At 35.9% G+C, this 27,889-nt stretch overlaps 4 protein-coding genes across 5 annotated transcripts in view; 2 read left to right on the forward strand and 2 right to left on the reverse strand.

The window, feature by feature from the left end:
- The window catches only part of LOC107583138 (major histocompatibility complex class I-related gene protein-like), an 18,074-nt gene extending 7,154 nt beyond the window's left edge, over positions 1-10,920 (forward strand). The window contains exons 5-7 of the mRNA XM_016269252.1: positions 10,545-10,661; positions 10,750-10,782; positions 10,898-10,920. Coding sequence (XP_016124738.1) covers positions 10,545-10,661; positions 10,750-10,782; positions 10,898-10,920 — 173 coding nt within the window. The remainder of the gene's footprint in view (positions 1-10,544; positions 10,662-10,749; positions 10,783-10,897) is intronic.
- LOC107583120 (BOLA class I histocompatibility antigen, alpha chain BL3-6-like) lies at positions 107-3,155 on the forward strand. Of its 2 annotated transcripts, none has more exons than XM_016269230.1 (7): positions 107-223; positions 1,252-1,506; positions 1,826-2,104; positions 2,302-2,580; positions 2,662-2,793; positions 2,904-2,936; positions 3,046-3,155. In XM_016269230.1, exons 1-7 carry the CDS (start codon positions 169-171, stop codon positions 3,075-3,077), a joined length of 1,065 nt encoding a protein of 354 aa, XP_016124716.1. In that variant the 5' UTR covers positions 107-168; the 3' UTR covers positions 3,078-3,155. The 2 variants fall into 2 exon arrangements, with proteins under 2 accessions (XP_016124716.1, XP_016124717.1); XM_016269231.1 differs by having other exon boundaries at positions 1,387-1,506.
- An 8,244-nt stretch (positions 10,921-19,164) lies between the features above and the next one.
- LOC107583157 (mesoderm posterior protein 2-like) lies at positions 19,165-20,014 on the reverse strand. The gene is made up of 2 exons (XM_016269270.1): positions 19,328-20,014; positions 19,165-19,218 (listed from the first exon to the last, which is right to left on the reverse strand). The coding sequence occupies exons 1-2, from the start codon at positions 20,012-20,014 to the stop codon at positions 19,165-19,167; spliced, it is 741 nt and encodes a 246-aa protein (XP_016124756.1).
- A 5,121-nt stretch (positions 20,015-25,135) lies between these two features.
- Positions 25,136-26,082, reverse strand: LOC107583158 (uncharacterized). The gene is made up of 2 exons (XM_016269271.1): positions 25,351-26,082; positions 25,136-25,186 (listed from the first exon to the last, which is right to left on the reverse strand). Exons 1-2 carry the CDS (start codon positions 26,080-26,082, stop codon positions 25,136-25,138), a joined length of 783 nt encoding a protein of 260 aa, XP_016124757.1.
- Positions 26,083-27,889: the final 1,807 nt, after the last annotated feature.

Below are 27,889 nucleotides of genomic sequence, written 5' to 3' on the forward strand. Positions count from 1 at the left end.
ACACACACACACACACACACACACACACACACATACATATATATAGAATTAATTTCAATGTGAGTTCCGAAAAGGGAGGAGCTCTTTTTTGCAGGTCTAAATAAACAACCAGTCGAGCCAGATACTGTAGTTTCGCTTAAGGTTTCGAGCACCCAAAAGTATCAAGATATGGCTATAACTCTGATCCTGCTTGTGCTGTCAGTTCCAGCAGTTACTTCTAAGGGTAAGATTTCAAATAAGGGTGAGCTAAAGGTTAGTTTCTCAGCTTTGTAATGTGCCTTAGTCAAGAGCGTAGAATTTAGTAGGGACGCTATAGGGACATGTCCCTACCAATATCCAGCGACATACTAAACTGTCCCAAGCAATAATTTTGATCAAACAATTAAATAGGCTATACATAGCCTATATGTAACCAATGTTGTTGTAGGCTAATTCTGGACGCATCTAAAATAGGTCATACCATTGATATTACCTGAGAAGTTAAAGTAAATACGCTAGAACGTACATTTAATACATTGGCAGAACATAAGTTATCCGCAGTGTTTAAAACATATGTGCACAGCTCAGTTGAATGATAAAGTTGACCCTTTTTTAACTTTATTTTAAACTGAATGTAAAAAGCAAACTGTCATCTGAAATATCCACAAAATAAAAAACAAAACTGAAATAAGAGCCTGCGGTTTATCTGTCAATCAGATGCGCGTGAAGGAAGGTGTTTGTTATAGCAACACAGTCAGGGTCCCAGGTGAGTTTTTTTGTTGTTGTCAAAATCATTATTGGTCCAATTTATTTGTATTAAATATTTTTATTTTATATTAAAATAAAATGATGTACAGCTTGATTAAGACACCCAGTGCTGCTGTTATGTTGTTGGTTTTGCATAATCAAAATTGTATAGGCCCTAATTATTGTACTATTTTATACTAACATAAAAAAGCTCTCTTTATGAATTATGAGTATGTTGACTACCATATCTATAAATAAAGACTTTATATGACATGACACTGTGGTCAAAAGTCCAGCATATATGTTGCCTGCTGTTATGTCCCCACCAATATCAAAATCAAACCTATACTCGGCCGTAATTCACAGTTGATGAATAAGTCGTGTGAACCATATTGTTTACTTTAGGCTACTTTCCACATTAACATACGTGTACTTTTTTCCTTACTTCCTCTCTATCATATTTTAAAATTAAATCAGTATTTGAATCGCTAAGTGTAGTGCGCTGATTTTCATTTTTCCCCACAGGTTCACATTCTCTGTCTTTGCATTCAACATACATTAAAGGAAAAACATTATTTCCTGAATATAGTTACACGTTTATGTTGGATGATGTTGTAGTAGGACACTTTAATTCAGAGACATGGACATATGTTCCAAAAGGAAATACTACAGATGAAGATAACGTGATTGACCCACAACATATCAGCATCATAAGTAAATATATACATGATGATTTTGAGGAGAGATGGATTGTACTGGACGGGGGTAACCTTACAGACAGTAAGTAAAGAGGATCTGAAATATCCTTTGAAATAAACAAACACAAACGCTTATGTGATGAACACAGGCCTGTCATCTCCTGTCTTCTGAGTGGGCTGGTAACCTCACTTTTTTTTTGGTAATATACCTGTATTGGTAATTTTCACTCAAGTAATACATGTATATCAGTAATGGTGAAATATTTAGTTGGAACACAGTAGCTGGATCACAGAGTGCTAACCAAGCAACTGTCGTTGAGATAAATGAGTATACTATATAACGTTTTTCAGGTATTACAGACCTCCTTAGTTGAGTCACCTTATAAGTTATGTCCATTCAGGTCTTCAGGTTCATCAAAAGATGGTTCTGTGTGAACTGCTGAACAATGACAAGCCAGGACAAATGATAAGCAGGAGTGCTTCCAAGGGCTTCGCCACAGATGAACTATGTTATCTTGATGGCAAGTTTACTTACCAAGGAGGTTCTTATTTCACACAGCAAGAGCTCAAACCACATCTGCAACTGTCCATGTGGCGTCATGAGAATTTGTATTACCCAGCTTGCATAAAAACTCTGAAAAATTACCTCAAGAAGAGAAAAAAACAAGTTAACAGAAAAGGTATGTATGAATGAGCTTGTCATATAATATAATTGGGGAAAAAATACATAAGGGTTTGAATTGACAGCCCTAATATTATTAAGTCATAAAATGGGTTTAACAGAGCAAAGACTAATATGCTTTGTCTGCTTTTGAAAGGTGTAAAATGAACTGATTTACTGCATTTATCTCCTGCTTTCTGCCCCTTTCCTGTATAGTAAAACCCAGACTTAAATTAATCCAGAAAGCAAACTCAGATGGAGGGTTTCGTGTGAGTTGTTTGGCAACAGGATTTTACCCTCGTCACATCAACCTGACCCTGTTCAGAGATGGGCAGCCTGTATCTGATCATGAGATCACTGGAGGAGATCTGCTGCCCAATGCTGACGGGACGTACCAGATGAGGAAGAGTCTGGAGATCAGTGCTGCAGACAAACACAAATACACCTGCTCTGCCACACACCTCAGTCTGGACAACAAACTGGACATTGAGTTGGGTAAGGATTTAAAATGATAAAATATCCCATTATCCCTGAGTTTCTAATCTGTTTTTGACCTTTTAAACTCGTTTGTTTCAGAATTTGACCCTGGTGAACCATTTAAATCAGTGATTACTTCAGTGCTGATAGTTTTGGCTCTGGTGTTGGTGTTTGGGACACTGGTGTTGGTGTCTGGAATCATCATATGTAAATGCAGAAGGAGACGAGCAGGTAGTACAAGAACTGAAGTGAATGGTAAATCATCCAGTGATACTTTTATTTATAATACAATCTTTAATTGCCATTAATAATTCTATTTTTTATTTTCTTTCATGTTATAGCTTCCTTAAAGAGTGATTATTCTGCTGCTTCTAGTGAGTACATTCACTTTTGCTAATGCCTTTTGTTTACGATTCTGGAAAAATACAGTGATTGAATCTTAGTTTTATTTTCTTCTAAATCAATGAATCAATTATTTTCCAGCATCTGAAGAAAACATGAACCCAGCATCTTGAAGTTTATGTCAATTCTATGAAGCTACTTTTTGTTTTCCTTTTTTTATTTTACTGTAGATTAATACAAATGTTCAAAGTTTTGTGCAGTCATCATTAATATTTTTTTATGCCTTAAATTTTATGTAGAATTGTTTTTGTTCTTAAATGTTAACAGTTAACATTACAAAAGTATTTGTATGTGCACACAGCAGCATTTCTTTCTTTCACTACTCAAAAATACTTTGGACTTGAAACCAAAGATTAATTGAGATTATAAATGAGTATTTGTAAGCAACTCAAAATGAGGAAAGTACAAACATTAGCCATTAATTAGTATTGACACAGTAGCATCTGAATAGAACAGTGTAAACTTAAACTTGTTTGACTTGTTACAAAACTTGTTATTGGACACATCGACTAAATGTGGCTGTAGAGAACATGTTTTTTTATTGCTTGATAACAACATGACTTTTACTTCTTTTTTTCTGAGTGTGCTGTCATTACCAACATTTGTTTTGATGGGTGGGCTTTCATAGGATTAGCCTTTAAATCAGGTACAGTACAGGTTTTGTGTATATTAATTTGTACACATGCTTATTTATATATGAAATGTTAATATTGTTTTAGTTTTGTTCTTTCTTTTTTTAAAATACTGTTTCTCTCAGTTTCTCACTCTTTGTGGTTTCTTGCTTACTTACTTACATTCAAGGAGAGACACCATTCCCTGCATTTAGTGTCATGTTTGCTGGATGACATTAAAGTTGAATACTATAATTTTGCCTAATAGTGACGGGACGTACCAGATGAGGAAGATTTTGTTTTTTGAAGAGATTTTAGTTTTGCATTAACTTACATGAGTACACAATTCATATACTATATTTCACTGGGTAAGACCTAAACAGTATGTTTCACATGCCACTCACTACAATTATTATTCATTTCATCGTTGGGGTTTTTATACCGTAATGCCTATGTATATTATCATTCAATGTCATACATTTTACTATTGTAATATTGTATTATTATTGTAATATAAAAAACGAAGAAAAAAAAGTTTGAAGCACTGGTGTAGATGGGTGTCAAAATCTCAGTACAGGCTGGTACAGACAGTGGATGGACCAATCAAACCACAACCCGTGAGTTTACCCATGCATTATAGCACTCAGTATTTTGGTCTTCTAGTCAAGCAACCCAATGTTGTACGGCAGGAAAAAAAATCCATCCACATTATTACATAAATCTAATTCAGATCTCTTTTTCCAGAATTCACCCCAACTTAAGGTCTACAGTGTACTGTAGTGCTATTGCCTCAGGTGGAGCTGACGAGTGGGACTTTGGATGGCAAATGTTTAAGACCGCCACCATCGGAATAGAAGCTGATAAACTCATGTCAGCCCTGGCTTGTGCAAAAGATTCCACACTTTTAGAAAGGTTTGAAATATATTTCTTTGGGAACCTATAGAAACTTTTCAAAGGAATAACATTAGACAATTTTTTTATTGTCATAAATATAGGTTGGATACACGCTTGACGCATCAATGATCCGTAAACAGGACGCTACCTCCGGAGTGAGAGCTTCGAAGGGTTGAAGGGTGTAGGGGACCAAACAACTGTTTCTTGAAGTGCCCTTCTGCGTCATCATCACGTGCCCACACGGAGGCGCCGTCACCATGCAAAGAATCTGCACAAAGGATCATGGGACCCCAAAGTGTCCATCAGTTGTACCCTTCGAAATCCTTCATTCCGAAGGGCCCTTTGAAGTGGCCAGTTTTGAGCACTTCGGTTTGGAACGACCCTTCAATATGGCGGCCATGATTGTTTTCACTCCGAAGTGCCCTTCAGAGGGCGATATATCCCGTTTGGAACGCAACGAAGAATTAAGAAGCACCACTCTACTAGGGCTGGGCGATATAGCTAAAAAATGTATCAGCGATATAATGTTTCATATCGTTCGGTATCGATAATTATTGACATTTTTTATAACCTTTTTTAAAACAAAGAGCAATAGATTTTTTTATTTATTTAACCACTGTATTTTTAAATTAACCCAATTTATTGAAACAGACAACAAATATTGTTTTAACAGTCAAACACACAATACAAATTAAACAAATATCTAATTTCTAATGTTTTATATGCAGATTAAATAGGTATTGAGGACACGTTTGGCAAAATAATGATCCAAAGAAAATCCAAAGATTAAGCACCATTCACTCAGATTGCATTTAAAAACATATGAGACGCAGTGAAAAGGAATAAACCTCCACAAATTCGCGATGTGTTTTCTAAAAGTTTAAACTGTTGTAACTTTGCATGGCTTTCTATACATCTCTTGTGTGAGACGCGAGTGCAGCAGTCATATTTGTCCGTCAAGTCAATCTCCTCATCACGGGCAGGCACAGCACTCAATTCATTCAAATGTGTTCGTGTTTGTGAGTGCTGTCTGCGTCACTCAGAGCACGTGCCTATATCGTTCGCTATATCGAACATTTTTTATATCGTTATCGAAGAAGGTGTACCGTCGATAAATATCGATACCGTTTTATCGCCCAGGCCTACCCTCTACTACACACTCAAAAGTATGTACTTTTTCTTCACCAAAAGAGTACATACTTTAAGGGCGTAGTATAAGTAGGCACATTGAGACTCAGCAAAGCTCTCCCCTGGCCTCCCCCTCCCCCTCCCCTTCTCTATCATTAGCGGTTGTAATTACATCAGCAGATTCGGCACATTCACGATAGAAAAGCGGCACTTTCCAACTTCATTAACATGTTATGGTATTACAGCTGTGAAATTACAAACAAAAAATGCACATTCTGAGACATGAACTGAAATTAATTGTGAATTTTATTAACATTAAATCGTCCTCCTCCCATTTTCATCTCAAAATTTTGCCTCCCCCGACGAGCGAGATGGTCCTCACTGCAGAACACAAGATCCAGGGGGCAAGGTTGGATCCAGATCCAACTCCTCCCACCTTACATATACCTAAACCTACCCGTCTCCACTCCCTGATCCCTAAACCCACCCATCTACACCCCTAAACCCTAGATGTGGATCCAACCCCGCCCCCCTGGATCTTTGTTCTGCAGTGAGGAGCTACTGGGACGAGCCGCCACTAAATAAAGCAGACTTTGACTTTTGACTTTGACCATAAGTGATTATGTGGTTGCTCATATTTAAAAAAGATAAAAATGTCTAAGATCTGTCAACCACAAATAAAATAAGTTCAGTTGGTTAAATTATGACTGGCTTTGAGTGAGATATTGCATGAATAGAATATAAAATCATATTAAGTAAAATAATAAAAATAGTTAGCATCTGAGGTCAGATGTGTTGATAAATCTTTTTCTTTATTTTTCTTTCTTTATTTTCTAACAGATCATGCAGTTTTTTCAGGTGATGACTCATTGTGAACAGGGTGACAATGAGAAACATTGACAAATGATCACCAAGACTGCTTTCAGAGGTTCTGCTGTTGATGAATTTTTTTTAATGGACAATTCACATATCAGAGTTCTTCTAATTACTTAGAATCTTGAGATGTTACCCAGCCTGTATAAAAATAATGAAGAATTACCTTAAAAATAGAGGGACTCAAGTGAACAGGAAAGGTACACCCTCATGTGTTTCTGGTATTTTCTTGAATTTAAATAAATAAATAGCCAGGTTGCAATGGATCATACAGCATGATACTACAATTATATGCAACAATCATACACATGTTTTATTCAGATTGGTATATTACCTTATTCATTTTTCTCTCCCTTCCTTCCCAAGTGAAAAGCAAACTCTCATCCAGAAAGCAGACTCAGATTCTGGAGGGTCACGTTTGAGTCTCGTTTGAGTTTGAGTTGTCCAATCTAAATGTGATGCTTAAGATACATACAGATATTGTAATTTATGACACAATATTTAATTGGCCTTTTTTTTTTAACTTTTTTCGCTATAGCTTCAGCTAAAGGTGATTATTCTGCTACTTATAGTGAGTTCTTTGCTTTTACACTTGATAGAGAAAATGAAGTATAAGTTAGTTAATAGAATATTAAAATAAAACTAAATTATTAATTTATTTTTCAGCATCTGAAGAGAGTATGGAACAAGCATCCTGATGATCCTGATGAAGTTGTTGTTTCGGATATCAGCACGGTATTTTAAGGACCGGTTTACAGTAAGTAATTTACATTTTTGGTGTGTTAAATTAGTAGAAACTAGAGCATTGATTTTGTTCTAAAATGATACAAAGAGTCCAATTGCACTTTTTAAAATTTCAGTTGAGGTTTATTGGCATGACATTGTTGTACAGTATTGCCAAACACTATGATGTTATTTCACAGATTGTTTTTCATAATAATTCTTCATTTAAGAAGTTATTTTCCCTATAAGTGAATACAACCCAGGATCTGATATCCTCCCATTTATAGATGGTATATTTTACAGTCACTTATTTTATCCTTATCAGTAATGTAGTTTACTCAATACTTTTAAGTTTTATGCCTGTTCGATTGTGTCATTTGCAACACATTGTGAGATGTGTAATTCATTCACTCTTACAGGATGTTGTAAGAACATAGTATTGTACCTTTAATGCGTAAAATAAAATGTACTACAGGAACCCATATTCAGTGACATAAACAGAACCTGTCTCCCACCAAATTCTGAGTATGGGACGCCACATGTCCTTTCCTTTAAGTATTTTTAGTTAAAAAAGTAAAATATTTACAAATCTTTTATGTCATTAAAGGTGTCATAGGATGCCCATTTTCCACAAGTTGATATGATTCTTTGGGGTCTTAATGAAAAGTCTGTAACATAGTTTGGTTAAAATGTCTCAATGGTAGTGTAAAAAACACTTTTTTTACCCTGTCAAAAACAGCTCTTTTCAGATCAAGCCGTTTTTGTAGCATTTTCCTTTAAATGTTAATGAGCTCTGCTGCCCCCGCCCCTCTCTTCCGAGCTGCTCTCAGAGAGACTGTTTACTTTAGCCGCATTCATCGTGAAACTTGCTAATTAGCACATTATTAGGAAAGGCGATTTGCAAAGATTCTGTTAGAAAACACTCTCAGTCTGTCAGTTGATTTCAGACATGCCTCACCCCTCCTTTTTCTCCCTCTCTCTCAGTCTTCTATATACAACGCATTCTCTCTGAATCCCCCTTCTGTATCCATCTCTCTCCTGTAGATGAGGCTGGATCATGAATGATTCGAGCGAACATAGACGCATTCAAGTTTGTGCATTGTGTTCATAGCCATCTGTTTGCCTTGTAGTACATTAAATAATAACTATATATCGAATTTGATCTTTCAATTAAACTTAATGTATCTTAATACATTACGCCATGTTAAGTGTTAATGTTTTTCAACAGGAGGAAAACGCTTAACGAGAGACTTTGCGCATTGCGTTCATATTCTGCTGTTCTGTGGCCACGGATTTGCGGGTCTTGTCTTTTTCTTGCAGTGTCATATTGCATCAACCAAAACGAAACAAGACAGTGTGAGAGAGACACCGCCCTAGCCTTTAATATGTTGATAGACACCCGTTTAAAAATGTGCAGGTACATTTTTGGAACACATTTTAAGACTAAAAGCATGCAGTGCAAATGGAGAGGATCTCCTGTCCTCGTCTTTTTACTTGTACTTTCACTTCCATCTGCATCATATGGTAAGTAGTTTGTTTTTACATGTTCGAATTTTAAAACCTAATCCTGTTCAATTAATTAAATTCAAGATTAATGAAGATTGTCACATATCATGTCCTCTCTGACCTCAATACCGCGTCACTCATATCACTTTCATGCTAAATTAAAGTGCTAACCCTATGCTATTTCATGCTAACCCTAACCCTAAATTGCCAAGATTTCAAGACTTAGGGTTTAAATCAAAAATAAATACTGGATACAGTTTAAAAGATTTATTGTAACCTAGGTGTAGGCTACTGTCTCGTATGGTAGAAATAGGTATAAAGTATTTGTTCATAATAAAAAGAAAAAATCTATTTGTGTTTCAGGTTCTCACTCTTTGTCGTTGCTTTCAACTTTATATATATATATATATATATTTGAAATGTCTTTGAAAATAATAATTCACAGATCGGCTATAAGAAAATTATTTATTTTTATTACAAAGATATTTTTTATTAAATTGAAAATTTACTTTTTAATTTAATTTACTGTACAAATGTTTTTTTTTTTTTTTGATGAAGGGGCCAATCCTTGAAAATCTCTGCCTTATTTTCCTCACAGGTCTTAATGTTTATCAGGCACTGGTTGTCTGTGAGCTGCTGGAACTTGACAAGCCTGGAAAGATGATTATCAAAGATGCCGCCGGAGGCTGCACCACAGATGAGCTGTGTTACTTTAACAACATATTTACTTACACTGTAAATGTGACTGTAAATATTACACAAAAAGTGCTCAAACCCCACCTGGAAGAATTTAAGCAGGAATTTGCAAAGTTCTTTTACCCAGTTTGCATAACAACTCTCAGGAATTACCTCAAAAAGAGAGGAGGTCAAGTGAATAGAAGGAGTAAGTCTCAAGGACACGTGTACATTTGTATTATGAATCTGACATTCCAGATGTTTAAAAACTACCTTCAGGCTCATAAATAAACTTAAATGTGACACATTGTTAAATAACCCCTTGTTTGTTGTCTCTGGACCTTTATGTTGTGGTGTTTCCTGTTTCCTGTGCCTTTCGTAGTCAGCTTGTAGTTTTTTTTGTTTGTTTGTTTTTCAATTAATCAGCCCATCTTTGTTTTCTCTTGTACTTTTTCAGCTTTTGTTCTGTGGTCCTGTTTCTGCCCATGCTCTTGGTTTTGGTTTGTTTTTGTTTATGTTTCATGTTTTTTGTCCTTCTTGGTTCCCTGTTCCCCACCCTTTTATTTTACCTTTTTAATTTAATATAAAACCTAGTACTATTGAGTCACTACCCTCTGTTTACCTGCCTGTTTTTTGGCTGCCCTGGTGTCACACCCATGCATTTATAGATGTGAAAAGTTCTTTGAAATTACTTTTTTTTTGTTACAGTAACACCCAATATCAAGCTCACCCAGAAAGCAAACTCAGATGGAGGGATTCGTTTGAGTTGTTTGGCAACAGGATTTTACCCTCGTCACATCAACCTGACCCTGTTCAGAGATGGGCAGCCTGTAGCTGATCATGAGATCACTGGAGGAGATCTGCTGCCCAATGCTGACGGGACGTACCAGATGAGGAAGAGTCTGGAGATCAGTGCTGCAGACAAACACAAATACACCTGCTCTGTCACACACCTCAGTCCGGACAACAAACTGGACGTCACTTTGGGTAATGAGCTCTTAAACAAAAACATTTAAAGTCACTCTCTCAGTCTGTGGTTGATGTTCAGAGTTTGATCACAGGGAACCATTTAAATCAGTGATTAATTCAGTTCTGACAGTTTTGGCTCTGATGTTGGTAACTAGATGTGAAGACATTAAAAATGTCATTCATTTTGTGAACTTTTTTTAGAATTTGATTTCAGTGAACCATTAAAAACAGCGATTCTCTCAGTGCTGATAGTTTTGGCTCTGGTGTTGGTGTTTGGGACTGGAGTCATCATATATAAATGGAGGAAGAGACGTGCAGGTAGGACAAAAACTGAAATGAATGATAACTACTAGTTTTGTTAAAAAAATACTTAATTTTTATGAATAACTTTCTTTTGATTTTGTAGATTCACCCAGAAGTGGTTATTCTGCTGCTTCTAGTAAGTACATTATTTAAACCTATTTTTTTAATGAATTAAAAAAAGTTATTGAATTAAATTATTTTATTATCTTTTTGCATATTCAGATTATTCATTAAACATTTTTTTTCCCCAGTTCAGCCCAGGAAGGGCTTCTGATCCCCATTTCAGCCCAGGAAGGGCTCCTGTTCCCGAGTTAAGCCCACGGAGGGCTCCTGATCCCCAGTTCAGCCCAGGAAGGGCTCCTGATCCCCAGTTCAGCCCAGGAAGGGCTCCTGATCCCGAGTTAAGCCCAGGGAGGGCTCCAGTTTCCCCATTAAGCCCAGGGCTTCAGTTTCCCCGTTAAGCCCAGGGAAGGCTCCAGTTTCCCCGTTAAGCCCAGGAAGGGCTCCAGCCCCAGAGCTCGCTCCAGTGTCGGCTCCAGCCCCACAGCTCGCTCCAGTGCCCGCTCCTGATCCCCAGTTCAGCCCAGGAAGGGCTCCTGATCCCCAGTTCAGCCCAGGAAGGGCTCCTGATCCCCAGTTCAGCCCAGGAAGGGCTCCTGATCCCGAGTTAAGCCCAGGAAGGGCTCCTGATCCCGAGTTAAGCCCACGGAGGGCTCCTGATCCCGAGTTAAGCCCACGGAGGGCTCCTGATCCCGAGTATAGCCCACGGAGGGCTCCTGTTTCCCCGTTAAGCCCAGGGAGGGCTCTAGTTTCTCCGTTAAGCCCAGGGAGGTCTCCAGTTACCCCGTTAAGCCCAGGGAGGGCTCCAGTTTCTCCGTTAAGCCCAGTGAGGGCTCCAATTTCCCCGTTAAGACCCCCCCCAGGATTCCTAAATTTCCCCAAAACATTTTTGGGGGGGGGGGGGCATATACCCGTGGCCGAGCCAGCTAAGGCCACGGATGCTCCGCCATGGCCTCCTGAGTCCCCAGCTCTGCCATGGCTCCCTGAACTGTATGCTCCGCCATGGCCTCCTGAGTCCCCTGCTCCGCTATGGCTCCCTGAACTGTCTGCTCCGCCATGGCCTCCTGAGTCCCCTAATTCGCCATGGCTCCCTGAACTGTCTGCTCCGCCATGGCCTCCTGAGTCCCCTAATTCGCCATGGCTCCCTGAACTGTCTGCTCCGCCATGGCCTCCTGAGTCCCCTGATCCACCATGGCTCCCTGATCCGCCCTGGAGGCTCTCCTTGTCTTCCGCCCTATTCCAGTCCTGCACCAGCCTCCAGTGTGCCCGCCCCCCCTCCCTGATGGTACTGTTACGGTGCGGGACGCGCCGTCTGGGAGGGGGGCGATCTGTCATGTCTAGGTTCCCGTTGAGTTCCTGTTTTCCTTATTTGGTCCTTCCTGTTCCTGTCCCAATGTAGTTTGATTTGTTCCAGGTGTGTGTCATTAGTTATCCCCATCACCTGTCTGCCCCTCGTTATCTGCCCTATTTATTTCTAGCCTGTTCTGAGTTTCTTTGTCTGGAATTGTTTGTCAACTCCTTGTGCTACGTGTGATTCCCTGAAAAAAAGATTTAAACTCCTCTGTTTTGTACTCCTGGTCTCCTCGTTCCTCGCGCCGTGCTCCTCTCAGTAGCAACCCGTGACAGTGTGGTACTACTGACTAAAAACTATTTGATAGTTACAATAAAATTCACATAATGAGCTGTAACTTGTCTTTAAGATTAAACATTAAATTGCAAGCATCTGAAGACATTGTGGAAACATTGTGAATGTCATGTCACAAAACAACATGATTGGAGAAATAGGCTATCTTTAAACAAAAAACTGTTATTCTTCTGACAAACGGCCTAAAGGCTTTTCTTTTTCCAAGAGAAACTACACTTTTTTTCTTTATTTCTACTTTTGCTCAGGTCCTCCAAAAGGTAGAGTTTCAAAAGAATTCTATAAAATAAATTTTTGCAAACTTAAATTTGTTAGGTCTTAAAATTTGCTTAGATATATCTTCTCAACCAAATTATCTCCTTCTACAAGTTTTAAGTGTAATTTGCATGCTGAGTTGTTGATCAATAGCTAAATAGAACAACAATGTGCTTTCAGCTGTTATATTATCATTGTAAGCCTGAAAAGCAAATGCATACAAACCGAAATGTAAATCAAAACAAAACAAGTGTAGATTTCGATAAGTTAAGAGTCTTTAACTGTCTTTTCAGTGTTAACTGTTTAAAGCACGTGCTGTTTGTTTTTGTTTTTTGTTATTATTCAGTAATTAAAAATACATCTTATGAAATATTATGATTATGTTTTTAAATATGAAACTAAGACCTCCAGTAAGTGGTGGCAAAGCTATCTTAATGAATGACTCACGGAATCATTTAATTCATTCAAAAGGACTGATTCATTCAGGAATGAAGTGATTTTATGAATGTAGGCTAATTGAATCATTAGCTCAGCCGATTCCTTCAAAATGCTGATTCATTCAGGGACCAAACAGCACTGTGTTGCTCACAGACACGCAACTCTTCTGCTGTGGATTTATTACGAAGTTTATTGGCGTTTAGTGCCAATAGGAATATATACTATTTACATTAAGTGATATTTACACTAATAGATCAAGTTACACTAAGTGCAAATAACCATAGATTCTATTTAGCCTACACTATGCAAAAATAGTAGTATTTTCTTTACATTAAGTGTAATAGTAATTAGATGCTATTTATACTTAGTGCAAATAGTTGCAGATATATTTGCACCTCAGTACTAGTAGGTCTACGTTATAAAACAGTATGCAATAACATATTGGGCCTCATTTATCAATCTAACGTAGAAACGAGCGCAGATCTGTGCGCACAAATCAACTTACGACAGAGTTCACGTGTGATTTATGAAACATTCATATGCCGCCAATCTCATCGTATGAATGATCGTATGTTGATAAATGTGGCGCCAGAAAACAATCCTCATTTGCATATCACGCCCCTAAAAACACCCTGGTTTAGAAGCCTCGCCCTAGAGTTTACGACACGGAGAAACGAAACCCGGCCAAAAAGAGGAAGTAATCTCGCTAAAGAGAAATTGATCTTACTCCAAAAACACCCGTTAACCTTGTAATTGCAAACAATTAGGCTACATTAATATATGTAATTTATATGTATATTAAAATACTGGTAAATATAAACAGCCTATTTAGTTCCCCTCACTCTACAACAAATATTTTAAATTTAACGGTATTCAGAACAGAACAAGAATGAAAAATAAGTAGTTATAAAATTATATTTTTAACTGTAAAATAAAACACAAATTAGGCTATAGTGGCATTCATTATAAACAGCATACAAATGTCAAGCAAAACTGAAACGGCATTGGGCTCACGCGCCTGTCTCATACCACAAGAATCCAAATGTATCCATTTTTGCCATATTTGTAACATTTGTTTGCATAACTATTATTCATTATGCAGCCTAAACATGGCTTTATACTTCACTCATGTTCTAATATCCATGTAAAATCCTTCTTGATTCCTTTTATAAAATTAATTTCAGTTTTTCTCCTTTCACAGAAGCGCTGCAGGTGCATGATGCGACGATTGAATCCTCGCGGTCTTGTTTATGCTGCTATTCGCGCATATAAAGCTAAAGCCCTGTACAAAACAACACCAAAAAAAGACATTCTAATCTTACTGATTAACGATCGATTAATGAGCTTCATTTGACGGTCAGGAATATAAAAATGAACAAAATGCTGTCAATCTACAATTCTCCACCGTATTTACTATGCTGTGCGCAACTTCAGGTAACTCAAAAACTTGCGTACACGAGCTGAGACCAGACGTGAGATTTGATCGTAGCCACCGCTCACGTCCATATTGATCAATTCCAAATTTTGCGTTAAAACGACCGTACGCTCAATTTTCTGTCGTACGTTCGTTTCGTAAATGAGGCCCATTGAGTGTAAATTATCGTGTTTATTAAAATTATTAAATGGATGCAGCTTTATTTCCACTTTTCGAATATTTCCTTAATTTTTATTGAAAACAAATGCCTTTCAGATCTGATATGATGGGGAAAACTGAGAAAAACAGGAAAAGAACGAGTTTGGCAAAATGTGGATTCGAACTTTTATCGATCGCATCAGATATATCACTACGTCTTACTACCTACACCATGCTGTTATTTGATAGGCGTCTTTTGTAATGATGTCTATCCCAACTAGATATTAGTAGGTGAAGTTACTGTAAATAGCCTCTATCAACAATGGCAGATTTTAATTTAATTTTAATTTTAAATTTAAGGTGTCTGGCTTTTTAACTGTACAAAACGGCTCGTTTTGCTGCTTGATATTGCAAACTGTTGTATCTTACCATGTTATTTTAATTTATTATCTTAATTATGAACACACTTGCAGTGCAAACGGTTTTACCGTTTACTATACTTTGCTATTCTTCTCATTATTTCCCTTCAGATAGTTGCCCCATTGGCAAAAAAATTCCAAACATTGTACATTATAATAATCACTTTGGTAATCTAAAATACATAAATGTAACTATAACGAATTTACTCATATTTTGTATGTTAAATAGCCTACATAACAGCGTTAGGCTACATGTATTTCGTTACTCCCCAACCCTGTGCATTTGCCTATAGCTAACTATGTTTCAGCTAAATACTTGCCCCTTGTGTAACAAATTCATGTTGTTCACTCAAGCTAATGTATATTTTTAGAAGAAGATTAAAGTCATTATTATACGGTGACACTGTCTGGAATATTTAATTCTGAACTGAAAGTTTAAGTCTGAAACCGGTAAATGCTACCTGTAAAATTATGCTTTATTAACGTCTACACCTACCCCAATCCTAAACCTACCCTTACAGTAATACAAATACAGTAATTATGTGTTATATTTGTGGCTGTGGCTAGAAGGGATACAGCTACAGGAAACCAACAATACATCTTTTTTTCTACCTATTAAATTGTGTTTTATTAAAGTCTACACCTACCCCAACCATAAACCTATCCTTACAGTAATGCAGATATATTAAATATTGTTATTCAGCGTGAGAAAAAGGACACAATATTGATGTGCGCATGCGCAGTAAACCCTGGTAGGACAATCTGACGGGTAGGATAAAATGTCAGGACACCGGCACTACATTCATGTCTCTCCTATCATACCATCTTTTTTCATACAAATGCAACTGGCGCAATCTTGTGTATCAGTTATCATGTGTTGTAAAATGATCTCAGAGGTCTTCAGTGTTTATAGGTTAGCCAGCACAGTTATTATTTAGCTTAGAAATCATCTTGTTGAGAATGTTGGTGTTTGGGGGGATTGTTCAGAAATGAAAGTGAAAGTCACAGACTCATGTAGGGTTACTTTTGAAAACAAAGCAAAGTTGTTATTAATTTACACTAGAGTCCATACAAAATAATAGCTACATATGGAACTCCTAGATGGTTTTTTTTAAACCCCAAGTTTAAACATAATCCTTTGAAGGCAGAGAGAAGTAATTTCCTGGATTTAGCATCACATTAATGTTGGATGATGGCAGTAGGACACTATAATTAGAGACAAAGAGATACATTTCTAGAGATAATACTACAAATGAAGATGAGATTGTTTCTTACATCTGTTATGCAATGAGGCATGATTTTCAGCCTTTACATGTGGGAAGATTATAGTCATGTGGAAAAAATATTCAGAAAGTGTGTTCAGTTGGTTAAAATATGGCATGTTGAGATTGACAGAACATGGTCACGTTATGGGGCCATGACACAGGTTATGTTTTTTTCTGATCTGACAAGTCATCGACTTTATCAGGTGAAGAGTCACTGTGAGCTGTGGGACAATGATAAGCCTGGTCAAATGATCTCTACGTTTCTTTTTAGCAGCTCCACTACAGATGAAATGCATTTATATATGAGAGCCCAAAAGAAATGGCAACTCTATCTCTTGAGCTGTTCAAGTGACGTCATGAGACAATAAACATCCTGCATAGCAACTTTCAGGAATTACCTTAAAAAGAGACCAACTCAAGTGCATAAGAAAGGTTGTTCTCCAGCATGTTCTCCCCCAAAATTTACATTTGAGCCACTGAGCTCATATAGGTAAGATAGATCTTTTTATTCCCAGTGAAAAGCTCATCCAGAAAGCCACCTCAAGACTCCTCAGACCTGGTTCTGGCGTTGGTGTTTTGGGGCTGCTGTTATTATATGGAGAAAGTGGCATGTGGGTAAGACAAGAGCTGAAATTAATTAAAATGGTCTAATGAAAAAATCGAACAGTTCTTTTTCTCTCATCGTCTCTTCAAAATCTAAAATTTGACATTTGCAGATTTATTGTTTATCTTCACATGATTTAGTTTAGTTTTTGTTTTGCTGACTTCATTAACTGATGACTTCAAATCATTAACTGCAATTTGAAATTATTCTAACTTCCCATAATTTCCCTTTTTTTTTTTTTTACTTATGGACTTTTAGTTTGCATTCTCCTTCTCTTGTTTTCTTCCTGTTAATCTGTTCCCTTGGTTACTCATGATTTTCACCCATTTCTTGTTTAGATCCTCATTTAATTTGTGTATTTATAGCCCTCAGTTTCAGCTGTATAACAAACTGGACATTGATTTGGGTAAGGACATTATAATTTGTTTAGTTTTGGTCCTTAAACTTGCTTGGCTTCGTTCTTTTGTGGCTGAGTTTGGAACTATTTCAATGAACAGACAAAATAATAGTCAAAATTGTGTCTAAAATGTAAGATATTTAGTGTTAACTTCTTATTTATTGAACTGTTATATAAGAGCTATATAAATCTAGCAAGCGAGGTTCATATCTAATAAAACAATGTTTTGTGAATTGTCATACTTCAGAGTATCCAGGGGAAACATTTGAGCAGGTGATTTCTGCAATGCTTGTAGTTTTGGCATTGGGATTGGTTATTGACTGTGGTTGCCATTTTTATATCGAGGAGAAGGTATCATTCAGGTAATACGTGAGATAGACAAAACTAGACAAAACATGCTAGATTCATTCAGACTATAAAGATCTATCAATACGAGTGATAGATACGAGTGATACTGCAACTATACTGTGCAGTTTTTTTTTAAAGGGGTGGTTCACTGGGTTTTTTCTAGGCTTGATTGTGTTTATGGGGTGCAGTCTAAAATGTTTTAATGCTTCGTTTTTTTAAAAAACACATTATTTTTCATTATTACGATTGTGTAACATTGTTTTAAAAATGTATATTTTTCTTACAAAAACGCATCGATTCGCTACAGGAGGCCTTTGTTCACCCCCTGGAGCCGTGTGAGACACTTTTTTAAATTTTTTATGGAAAGGTGCTTTTTATTTCACGTCTTTTGGACAGAACCAATGCAACACCCGCTGAGTGCAACGATAGAGCTTGAAATATCAAAGACCATTTTTAATATAACTCCGACTGGAGTTATAACGTGAGTAAAACGCAGCCTAATTTTCATTTTGGGGTGAACTAGCCCTTTAACGAGCCTCACAGGCTTAGAGTAAAGGAAAGATGCTCTTAATTTAGTTTGACCTATTTTTATACTCGCAGCTAAAAGTGAATATTCTTCTGCTTCCTGTGAGAGAATTCACTAAAAAGGAACATTTCCAACTTTACTGTGAATAGAAAACATTACATATGACAATTGTCACAAAGGTCTAATATGCTGTACTACACTAAGAATGTAATTACAGGAATATGCTTTTTCATTTTTGTGTTTTCTGCTCACTCATTAATTTCATTTTCAGCCTTTGAAGAACATGTTGACGCAGTATCATGACGAGTATTGAAACTACACAAATAAATAACATTTATACCCCATAAAGAGTAACATTTTATAATATTAAGAAATAAACTTAGATTTGCTTGACTTAAAAAATACAATTAAATGACTACAATAATGTTTGGTAACTGCCAAACAGTTACCAAAAGAAGTAAAATAATAATAAATGTGTATAAATAAATGTGTCTTTATTAAACTGCTGCTGGTTTTTCAGTAGAGTGCACAGAACATTTTGAAATATGAAGTAACATCTTATTATAATAATCAAATCCAAGAAATGTAAGCTTAGTTCTAACAGGGCAACTTGTAATGAGCTAGTATATTTGTACACTTAAGCCACGTTTAATATATGAATTTCATTGTTTTGGCTGTACCCAAGGTCATTATTTCAGTCAAATTTATTAGTTTTATTTTTTAAGAAAGTTTGAACTATGCTTTCATGATTAAACGTATGAGAGAAAATGGAGGAAATGCAAATAATTTGTACATTTACAAAGCATTTATTTACAAAAAGTCAATAAATAAGAAATATATACAAATGTATTCAATTAAAAAAATATATGTTATCTGATAAATAATTACAAATAATCAATGCAACAAACAAATAGTCTTTAGATGAAGTTTTCGCGCAGTGATCATCTGATTTTAGCATAAGGTGGCCTCATCTCCTATTCTCTTGTGTTCTTCATTGGAAAAACTGATGGCTGTTTGTAGCATCACATGTTGTTGTGCAGGGAAACTGTTAAAAGATAAAATTATAATTAAATCACTGTGCAACAAACAAATACAACCCTTATAGTTATTAAATGAAAATTCAGTATCTAGTAAATAATGAAAAGCCTCCTTACCATATAGGATTGTGCATCTCTGAAGTGTGAAGTAGCAGGAACTTTGTTTTCCATCTGTTGTGCTGAATCACTGAAGGTCATGAATGCTGGACGATACTGGACATTGTCTTGCACAAGTCCCTGTGGCTTATCCAGACACCAAGTTTCTGAAAGCAGACCATTCTGAAACCTATCTGAAGTATCTTGTGAGTAGCATCTTGGTGTTTCATGGTTGGAGGTCTCCTCAGACTGTTCCAGCTGAGCAGAAAGAAACGAGATGTAGCTAATAGTGAGGCGAAGCGTCTCAATCTTGGTCAAGGTTTGTCCAGGAGGAGCCACAGAAGGAGGTAAGTAGGTTCGGAGATGACTGAGAGCCTTGGTCAGATCCCTCATCCTGAGCTTCTCTCTTTCACTGGCCGTCTGACGCTTCGTTCCAGGGTATTTGGACCTGGAATGTCTCTTTCCATCAGCAGGTAGAGCTAATCTGGGGTTTTTAGCTGGTACGCAGTCGATCCCAGCGGCCTCTGGCTGTCTTCCAGCTCCCCAACAGCTCACAGGAGGAGAAAAACATCCAGAATCAATAGAGGAACTTGGAGAAAAGCTGCCACAGGCACTGAAATACCCAGCATCAATGGTGGTAGATGATCGCTCATATTCAAACTGGCGTTTGGCTCCCTGGAGCATATAAGGAGAAAAGTTCAACTCCATGATTGTGATCTTTCCAAAGCAGAGGAGATGTTTCCGTCTCGTTCTCTGGTACCTGAGTGAATGCTACAGAGCTGGAGGCTCAGCCCAGTATATCCTGGATGAAGAGGTGTGATGTTGCACCTCCAGAAGGCGCTTAAGAATTTCAAAGCGGCAGAGAGACATCACACCAGGGGCAGGGGGTCTCTGGGAAAACTCACATCACTTCAAGCACAGGTGGGAGGTGGCGACTGCAGCGGTAAAATAACATTCACTGGTACAGGACAAGGTCAAGATAGATTTAGATTTAAAGTCTGGAGATTTTATTTATGGAAATAAATGTGATGTGCTTGTGTTGGAACTGTGCACTTCTGTTTTGAGTTCAGCACTACTTACCACATAAATAGAAAATCAGTCAATTTCCATTTCAGTCAGATCAGTCAAAAATTGATTTTTTTTTAGTTATTATTCAGTTTTAATCAACAATGCAAAGCCAGTCAATCAAAACTGGGCTATTCAATTTTATTTTACACAGGTCTTGATGTATTTTATTGCGTTTTTGCATTTTTAAGAATTAAAACTACATTTTATTGGTTAGAAATGTATTTATTCATTTACTTATTTAGAAATCTATTTGTTTAGGATTTTTTATTTTATGTATTTTTATTTTTCTGTTTATCTATTTATTATGTATTAGAAATGCTTTTATGTATTTATTCTTTTTATTGATTACAATTATTCATTCATTTATTAGAAATGCATTTATTTATACATTCATTCAATTTATTTATTAATATTTTTTAATTCTCCCTAACATATAGTATTGTGTATCTGAAGTACGAGGTAGAAGGAAAGTTCTTTTGAATCACAGAAAGTCATGAATGTTGGACAGTATATCTTTTTTATTAAAAGTGCATTTATTTATGCATTCATGTTTTTATTTATAAAAATTATTTTGGGATTTATTAAAAATGTAAAAATATTTTCTGCTTTTGATTAAATGCTTGCTCTCTCAGAGTAACGCCTCTTTTTGTGAAGTGTGTAGCCTGTAATGTGTCAAGTTTTTGTTTAGACAACTGACTTTTACCATTTATGGCCTCATGGGAACTCAGGAAGACAGTTATTTTTAATACGGCAAATTATACAAGTTTAAAAGATTTTTAACAGTTTTGTTCAACAGTTTTACATGCAAAATGTGCAAATGACGATAATAAAACAAAAATTCTGCAAAATTGTGGTTTGATTCATGTACTTTTAGATTAAATATCGATGGTTGTATATCCGGTTGTTGTTTTCTTCTCTGAGGTGTAAGGCCTGGGCTTGTGGATTACGGCTTCAGTGTGAGTAGCTCTGAGGAAATGGTTCCCAGACCACAACGTGTCACTTTTTGCTCCTTCCTGCCCGGTGCTGACCTGAAATAATTAGATTTAGACTGGTCCCAGACAACACACACATTTCAGACAAGATCAGAAGAACTGACTTCTGTGACTTTGCTGATGAAATAAAGGATGAGAAAGTTCTAAACTCTGAATATGATGCCAAAAGCCGTCGAATGGGATTCCAAATATACAACTGACACAAAGGTCATGATTTCTGCATTTAACACGGCCTACTAGATTAAAGAATACAGCAAACTCACACAATACAAAACCAAACAACAAACAAAAACATTAAAAAACCACAAAGTGTGCGCTTAACTCATTAAACATGTCACTGGTCACTGTTAATTCACTGAAATGTGGATTTAGAGTCTCAGACCTCCCTGCAAATGAGTTCACTTCTTCCTTTTCAAAGCGTTCTTAGTTTTTCCGAACGCATCAAAGGTTGATTAGCACATTAATGTGAAGTGTTTTTCTTGTCCTGCTCGGTTAAATGTTGATTTGAGGTAAACAACTAAATTGTCTAAATCCTTTCCTCCCAGTGCTTTGTAAACTGCGTATTGAGCTCCACGTTAGCATATCAGTCACAGGGTCAAGGGTATCTAAAGCAGAGTCCTAGTTCTAATTAGCTCAGCATCTAACACCTCGGCACGGTCCTGAAACACATGCAGCAGGCCGACCCCTCACGCATTAGAGGATTATGAAGATAAGGATGCATGAAATTCAGGCTTTTGAAGGGATCATCCACCCCAGACTATGAGGTGCGAGAGGCTCTTTTTTGTTGACGTGGAGTTCATTAAGAAAGAGCTTCTATTTGCACAGGCCTGATTAGTACTTGGATGATGGTAAGGCCTTTGTGCCCTGGCACAGCTTGAATGGGTTGTGGAATATCATGTTATGTCTTTTGTTTTATTTATAGAGTTTATGATATTGAATTTAGCTACAGGGAAAACCTGTAATCTGTATTTTTTTTAAGATAAAAAAAGAGATAATATAAATATAATATATTCACAAACTACAAATAAATAATAATAATGATATATTTTTCTTCTTCTTTTCTCCTTATTATTATTATTATTATTATTATTATTATATGAATATTTATTCAATTATAATAATATTTTATTTTTAAAAATCTGAACATTTATACAAGTGGACTGATTTGAGTTTTTCAATGTTCAAAATCAGGGGCCAAATATATCAATGCAATTTACATTTAATTATGTAAATGAGACATTAAACATGCTGACATTGAACAAATATTTATTTAGCATTTCCTAAAAAATAAATTTGCTAAAATAATTAAAATAGATGAAAGTAAGGCGGACGGAACAACCATATTTGTTGATAAGAATATATTAAAAAAAATTTAAGGGGGTCTGAATACTTTCCGTACCCACTGTATATATATAAATATTTATATATATTCATATATATATATATATATGAATATATATGGCCAATGATTCAGCCAATTATTAATGCCTATTTTAGCATGCTTGGAGAGAAAAATGTTCGAATATTGTATTTCATTGTAACTTTTATGTCTCATTTAGTTAGTTTGACCACCAGAGGGTCTCAAAGGGGAAAATTAACCACCAGAGGGCCTCTAAAAGAGATTAAATATTTTACAAATATTTTTTTCTAAATAATAAAAAAACATAAATCAAATGTAAATTAAATGCATGTGAATGAATTTTGTGAATGAAAATGGTAAATATTATTTGCAATGTACACACAGTATATTCAAGAATACTTGAATCTGTGTTTTTCTAGCCCTTGTCGCCTTTAGCTTACCTATGTCTCTTATATTGTAATATTGGGAAGAAAAAATATATTGTTGACAATAAAAAAGTATTTTCCAGATAATAATAATAATAAATAAAAATGTGCATAATGACAAATACAATTCAATAATATAATTTTTGATGAACGAACATGTCTTTACAATAACACACAATATATCAGAATTAATATTATATAATTTTCTCACAATATATATAAAAATATCTAGCTGCCTTTATATTTTAGAAGGTGCAACCCTCAAAAAAAGGCATCATAATATTTTAACCCCATTTTATCTTCTTGCAATTGTCAGTGCTGGTTAATTGTTAATAAATGCTCCATATTAAATTGACTTTATCTACTGGAATCTGCTGTTCCTGTGAATACTGGCTGCAAAAGCCTATTAACAGGATCCTGAGTGTAATTTATATGTAAATGACTGAGGAGAGACTCAAAGCCTGTCTTTGCAATTTTTGAACATTCCAGCTGATCTTATCATCTTTTTTTCTGTCAGGGGTAATGTAATCGGTCAACAGGATAGGTAGAATTGCATTGTATTATCAAAGAATACAGATGAATCTGAATCTGGAAGAAATGCAATGAAAGCAGCCGGTCTTTTTGAGTGTAACTCACATTGCGGTAACATCAGGTATAAAGTATACAACAGACGATAAAGGCAGAACTATAAGAGATTATTTGCTTTTGTTCAGGACAAAAGTGGCACAGTGTGTCAAGAGTTACACCCCATTTTATCTTCTTGCAATTGTCAGTGCTGGTTAATTGTTAATAAATGCTCCATATTAAATTGACTTTATCTACTGGAATCTGCTGTTCCTGTGAATACTGGCTGCAAAAGCCTATTAACAGGATCCTGAGTGTAATTTATATGTAAATGACTGAGGAGAGACTCAAAGCCTGTCTTTGCAATTTTTGAACATTCCAGCTGATCTTATCATCTTTTTTTCTGTCAGGGGTAATGTAATCGGTCAACAGGATAGGTAGAATTGCATTGTATTATCAAAGAATACAGATGAATCTGAATCTGGAAGAAATGCAATGAAAGCAGCCGGTCTTTTTGAGTGTAACTCACATTGCGGTAACATCAGGTATAAAGTATACAACAGACTATAAGAGATTATTTGCTTTTGTTCAGGACAAAAGTGGCACAGTGTGTCAAGAGTTACATGAAGAGGAAGAGTTATGCGCTATAATCATTGCCTTGCAGCTGCATGTGGCTGTAAAATTACATGCAAAATTACTCCAATCTAATGGAGCCTATAGACATTGCCTTACAACAAAAGCAAACGGATTCATTTCATTTCTCCTTAGTGACTCATCCAGAATATGTTTCAGATAGCATTATATTACCATTACAGTCTTTATTAATATTTTGAATTAGTTTTTATTTTGATGTTTTCAGTTCTCATTTTAATGTTAGCCAGTGTGTTGGTTGTGTATTTTTGTCATTTGTATAATAATTTTTTATTCATTTTGAATTTAGTTTAGTTTAATACAGTACGTTAGACTAAATGAAAATGAGAAAATGTAGGCCTATATATATTTATATTTATTTTATTTAAAGTACTAGTTTTTATGGTTTTAGTTTTAATTTTAGTTTCAGTTAACTATAATAACCCTGGTTTGAGAATATATAGATAATCGAACACTTATTAAAATAAGCTGCAAGAATGCTCAACAGTGAAGACCTTTTTATTGTTATCTACTGATAAATAAACAAAATCTTAAAGTTAAAAGTTGATACACAAAATCAAAACTTTGACATTTAGATGTTTTTATTATAAATATCAATAAATTAGTATAAATTTTCTACAAAAACGATAACATACAAAATATATAATATTAAAATAGAAATCTTAAAATAAGATAAAACAATATATTAAAATACATTAAATACTGTACAGTGGCATCCACAAAAAAACATTTAAAGAGTTTTAAATATATGAAAAGTCCGATGAGAGTTTCATCCCCAGAACTCCGGTGCAATCGGACAGCGGACAGCTTTGTTGTAGTCCTAAAAAGAGAGGGGGAAATGTAAGTTTGGTTTATTCAGCATTTAGAAACCAAAATATTCACCTTTAAAAAAAATTCATTAATAATAAAAAGCTAACACAATATGCATTCCACATATTCAGAATTCTTCATTTCAAATATATAAGTGCTAAACAAAGTACACACCTGGTATGTTGGGGCTGTATCTGCATACAAAGGGCCTTCCAGAAGAGATTCGGAGCTGGAGTTGAAGGAATCATCACAAGCAGGTGTTTCCAGGCTCATGCAGACCTGATGACAATCCATTTCTGTCTTCCTCAAGACATGCACTGAAGGTCTGAAGGTGCTTTGAGACAGTTCTTGATGTGATGTGCTGAGCCCCCAGTACTCTGGAGTTGAATAGCCCTGACTTTGAGGTGATTCTTGGTATCTAGGAGCTCTCAGGTCCCTCATCTGGCAGAGAGACTCCTCACTGAGGCCTAGTTGAGCAGACAGATAGGAGATGTAGCGGATGGTGAGGCGAAGGGTCTCGATCTTCGTCAAGGTTTGGCCGACAGGAGCCACAGAAGGAGGTAAGTAAGTCCTGAGGTGGTGGAGAGCTTTGGTCAAATCCCTCATTCTGAGCTTCTCCTTCTCGCTGGCGCTCTGTCTTTGCTTGCTCGGGTTTTTGGAGCGCATTCTTCTAGTCCCAACACGGGAACGTGAGCCGTCCTGATGTAAGGAACCCGTCATGGGAGCCTTTGCACCTCCGGGAGGAGGAGAAGAACTGTTCAGAAGCTGAGCTGAAGGAGAGAAGTCCATGTAGGAAGTAGGAGAAACTGCTTCAGGAGATGAGATGTTGTAGAATTCAGAGTCTGAACTCGGGCAGCTCCAGGAGTTTTGTGTGAAGTAGCTGAAGAAAGGAGAAAACACGTCCATTCTGTGTGGTTTGAGAGTGTCAGTGATGCCGGAGGGTTTGCTGGAGGGAGGCTTTATAGTAGCCTCGGGCCTCAGAGGTGTGAAGTGACACCTCTGCAGGCCTCTCCAGCCCGCCGCTGTCTGTCCCAGACTGTCTCTCTCTACAGAGAGAGAGGGAGAAGTCCAGTCCCGATGTGGGAACCTATGCAGATATGAGTCATCAGGTAATGTGTGATTTTTCACTCCTACCCAACATGAACTTTTTTTCTCCCCCTTCACTACTGTTTTTAACATCAAGCCCTCCAGTGCTATTTGGATTATTTTCAATCCATAAATAGAAACTCAGTAAACTGATACACTAAAAAATAAATATACTAAACTTGGCAAATAAAAAAAAGCAGACTTATTGCTTAATATTCAGAATTTAATGTAATGTTGTATATATAATAATATAATATATAAAGATTTACTGCATATTAATTAGAATTTCTCATGAAGTAAAAAAAAATAAAGCAGCCAATAAACATGATGGCATATAATACTGTATGTAATACAGAATAATATAAATTGTAAATATAGTATAAAATAAAATAAGAATGATATTTTAAGCAAATTTATCATAATACAAATTTCCAGAGAAATTATTTAAATTATATTATGAAATTGTATTTTATTGTATTCAAACATATTAAGTAAAATAAAAATGTGTTGTATTTACATTAAATATTAGATATAAATATATCATATTGTGCATTATATAAATACTATATAAGAATAATACAAAAAATATAAATATGATTTCAAACGTTTTATCATTAATCCAAATTTCCAATTAACATAATAAATTACTTAAATTACGTATGATAATTGAATATATTGCAATCGGTTTTATTATATTGAATTATATCAAAACAAATGTTTATATACTATTTATATAACAAATTGATCATAAATATATACAAATTATATATAATAAAATATAAAACAATATTTCTGTCCTACAGTCAACTTTGAAAAACATGTCAACTTCGAATAATTACTCACATAATTTTATCGAACAAAATGATCACATGCTTTTGAAAATTAAAAATGAAACAATAAAATACTTTTTTAATGTCAAATAAACATGGCAAAAATTATTCAAAGAAAGTACACAAATGCAAAGTTTGATATACACTGATAAACACATAAAGGATAAATCTATACCCTGTTTCTAAGAAACCAAGCTCCAGATGATGATGTGCGGTCAATAGGTCACAGTTGTTTGGGGACAGAGACTCTGGTCATTCTCTCACAGCCAAGGTGTTAAACGACACCTCTAATGGGTCACATTAAAGGCAAAAGCACTGCTCTGTTGTCTGTGTGAACCGTTAATGGAATTTCACACCACACATGTAGCCTAAGTGAGCTAAGGAGGCTAGCTAAACAATATTAAGAGCCATCACACTAATACACCGTCACTGAAAAGACATTTGAAAAAAATAAATAAAGCCTATTGATATGTAAGCTGCAAAATGCTTTTAGATTCTTGCATTATGAACTTTTTAAACTTAGATTAGCATTAGCATGGCATCGATTAGCATTGTGTATTACAACACGTGCTGCTAGTCACAAACGTATAAAACGGCTGAACATTCAAATTTTATTCCATGGCAGAAACTGGCATCCATATTCAGGTGTACAGATTTCATTCTTGTGCATGTACTGTTCATAATTTGTTTTTTAAAGAAAACAGTAATATAGTATGCATGCACGGCTTTGTTCATTGGTTACAAAGGTGACAGCTTCATAAACTTTAAAGGGATAGTTCAGCCAAAAACTAAAAATC

The sequence above is a fragment of the Sinocyclocheilus grahami genome, unplaced genomic scaffold (genome assembly GCF_001515645.1).
Source record: "Sinocyclocheilus grahami isolate Dianchi unplaced genomic scaffold, SAMN03320097.WGS_v1.1 scaffold50.1, whole genome shotgun sequence".
In the NCBI taxonomy this organism is placed as follows: domain Eukaryota; kingdom Metazoa; phylum Chordata; class Actinopteri; order Cypriniformes; family Cyprinidae; genus Sinocyclocheilus; species Sinocyclocheilus grahami.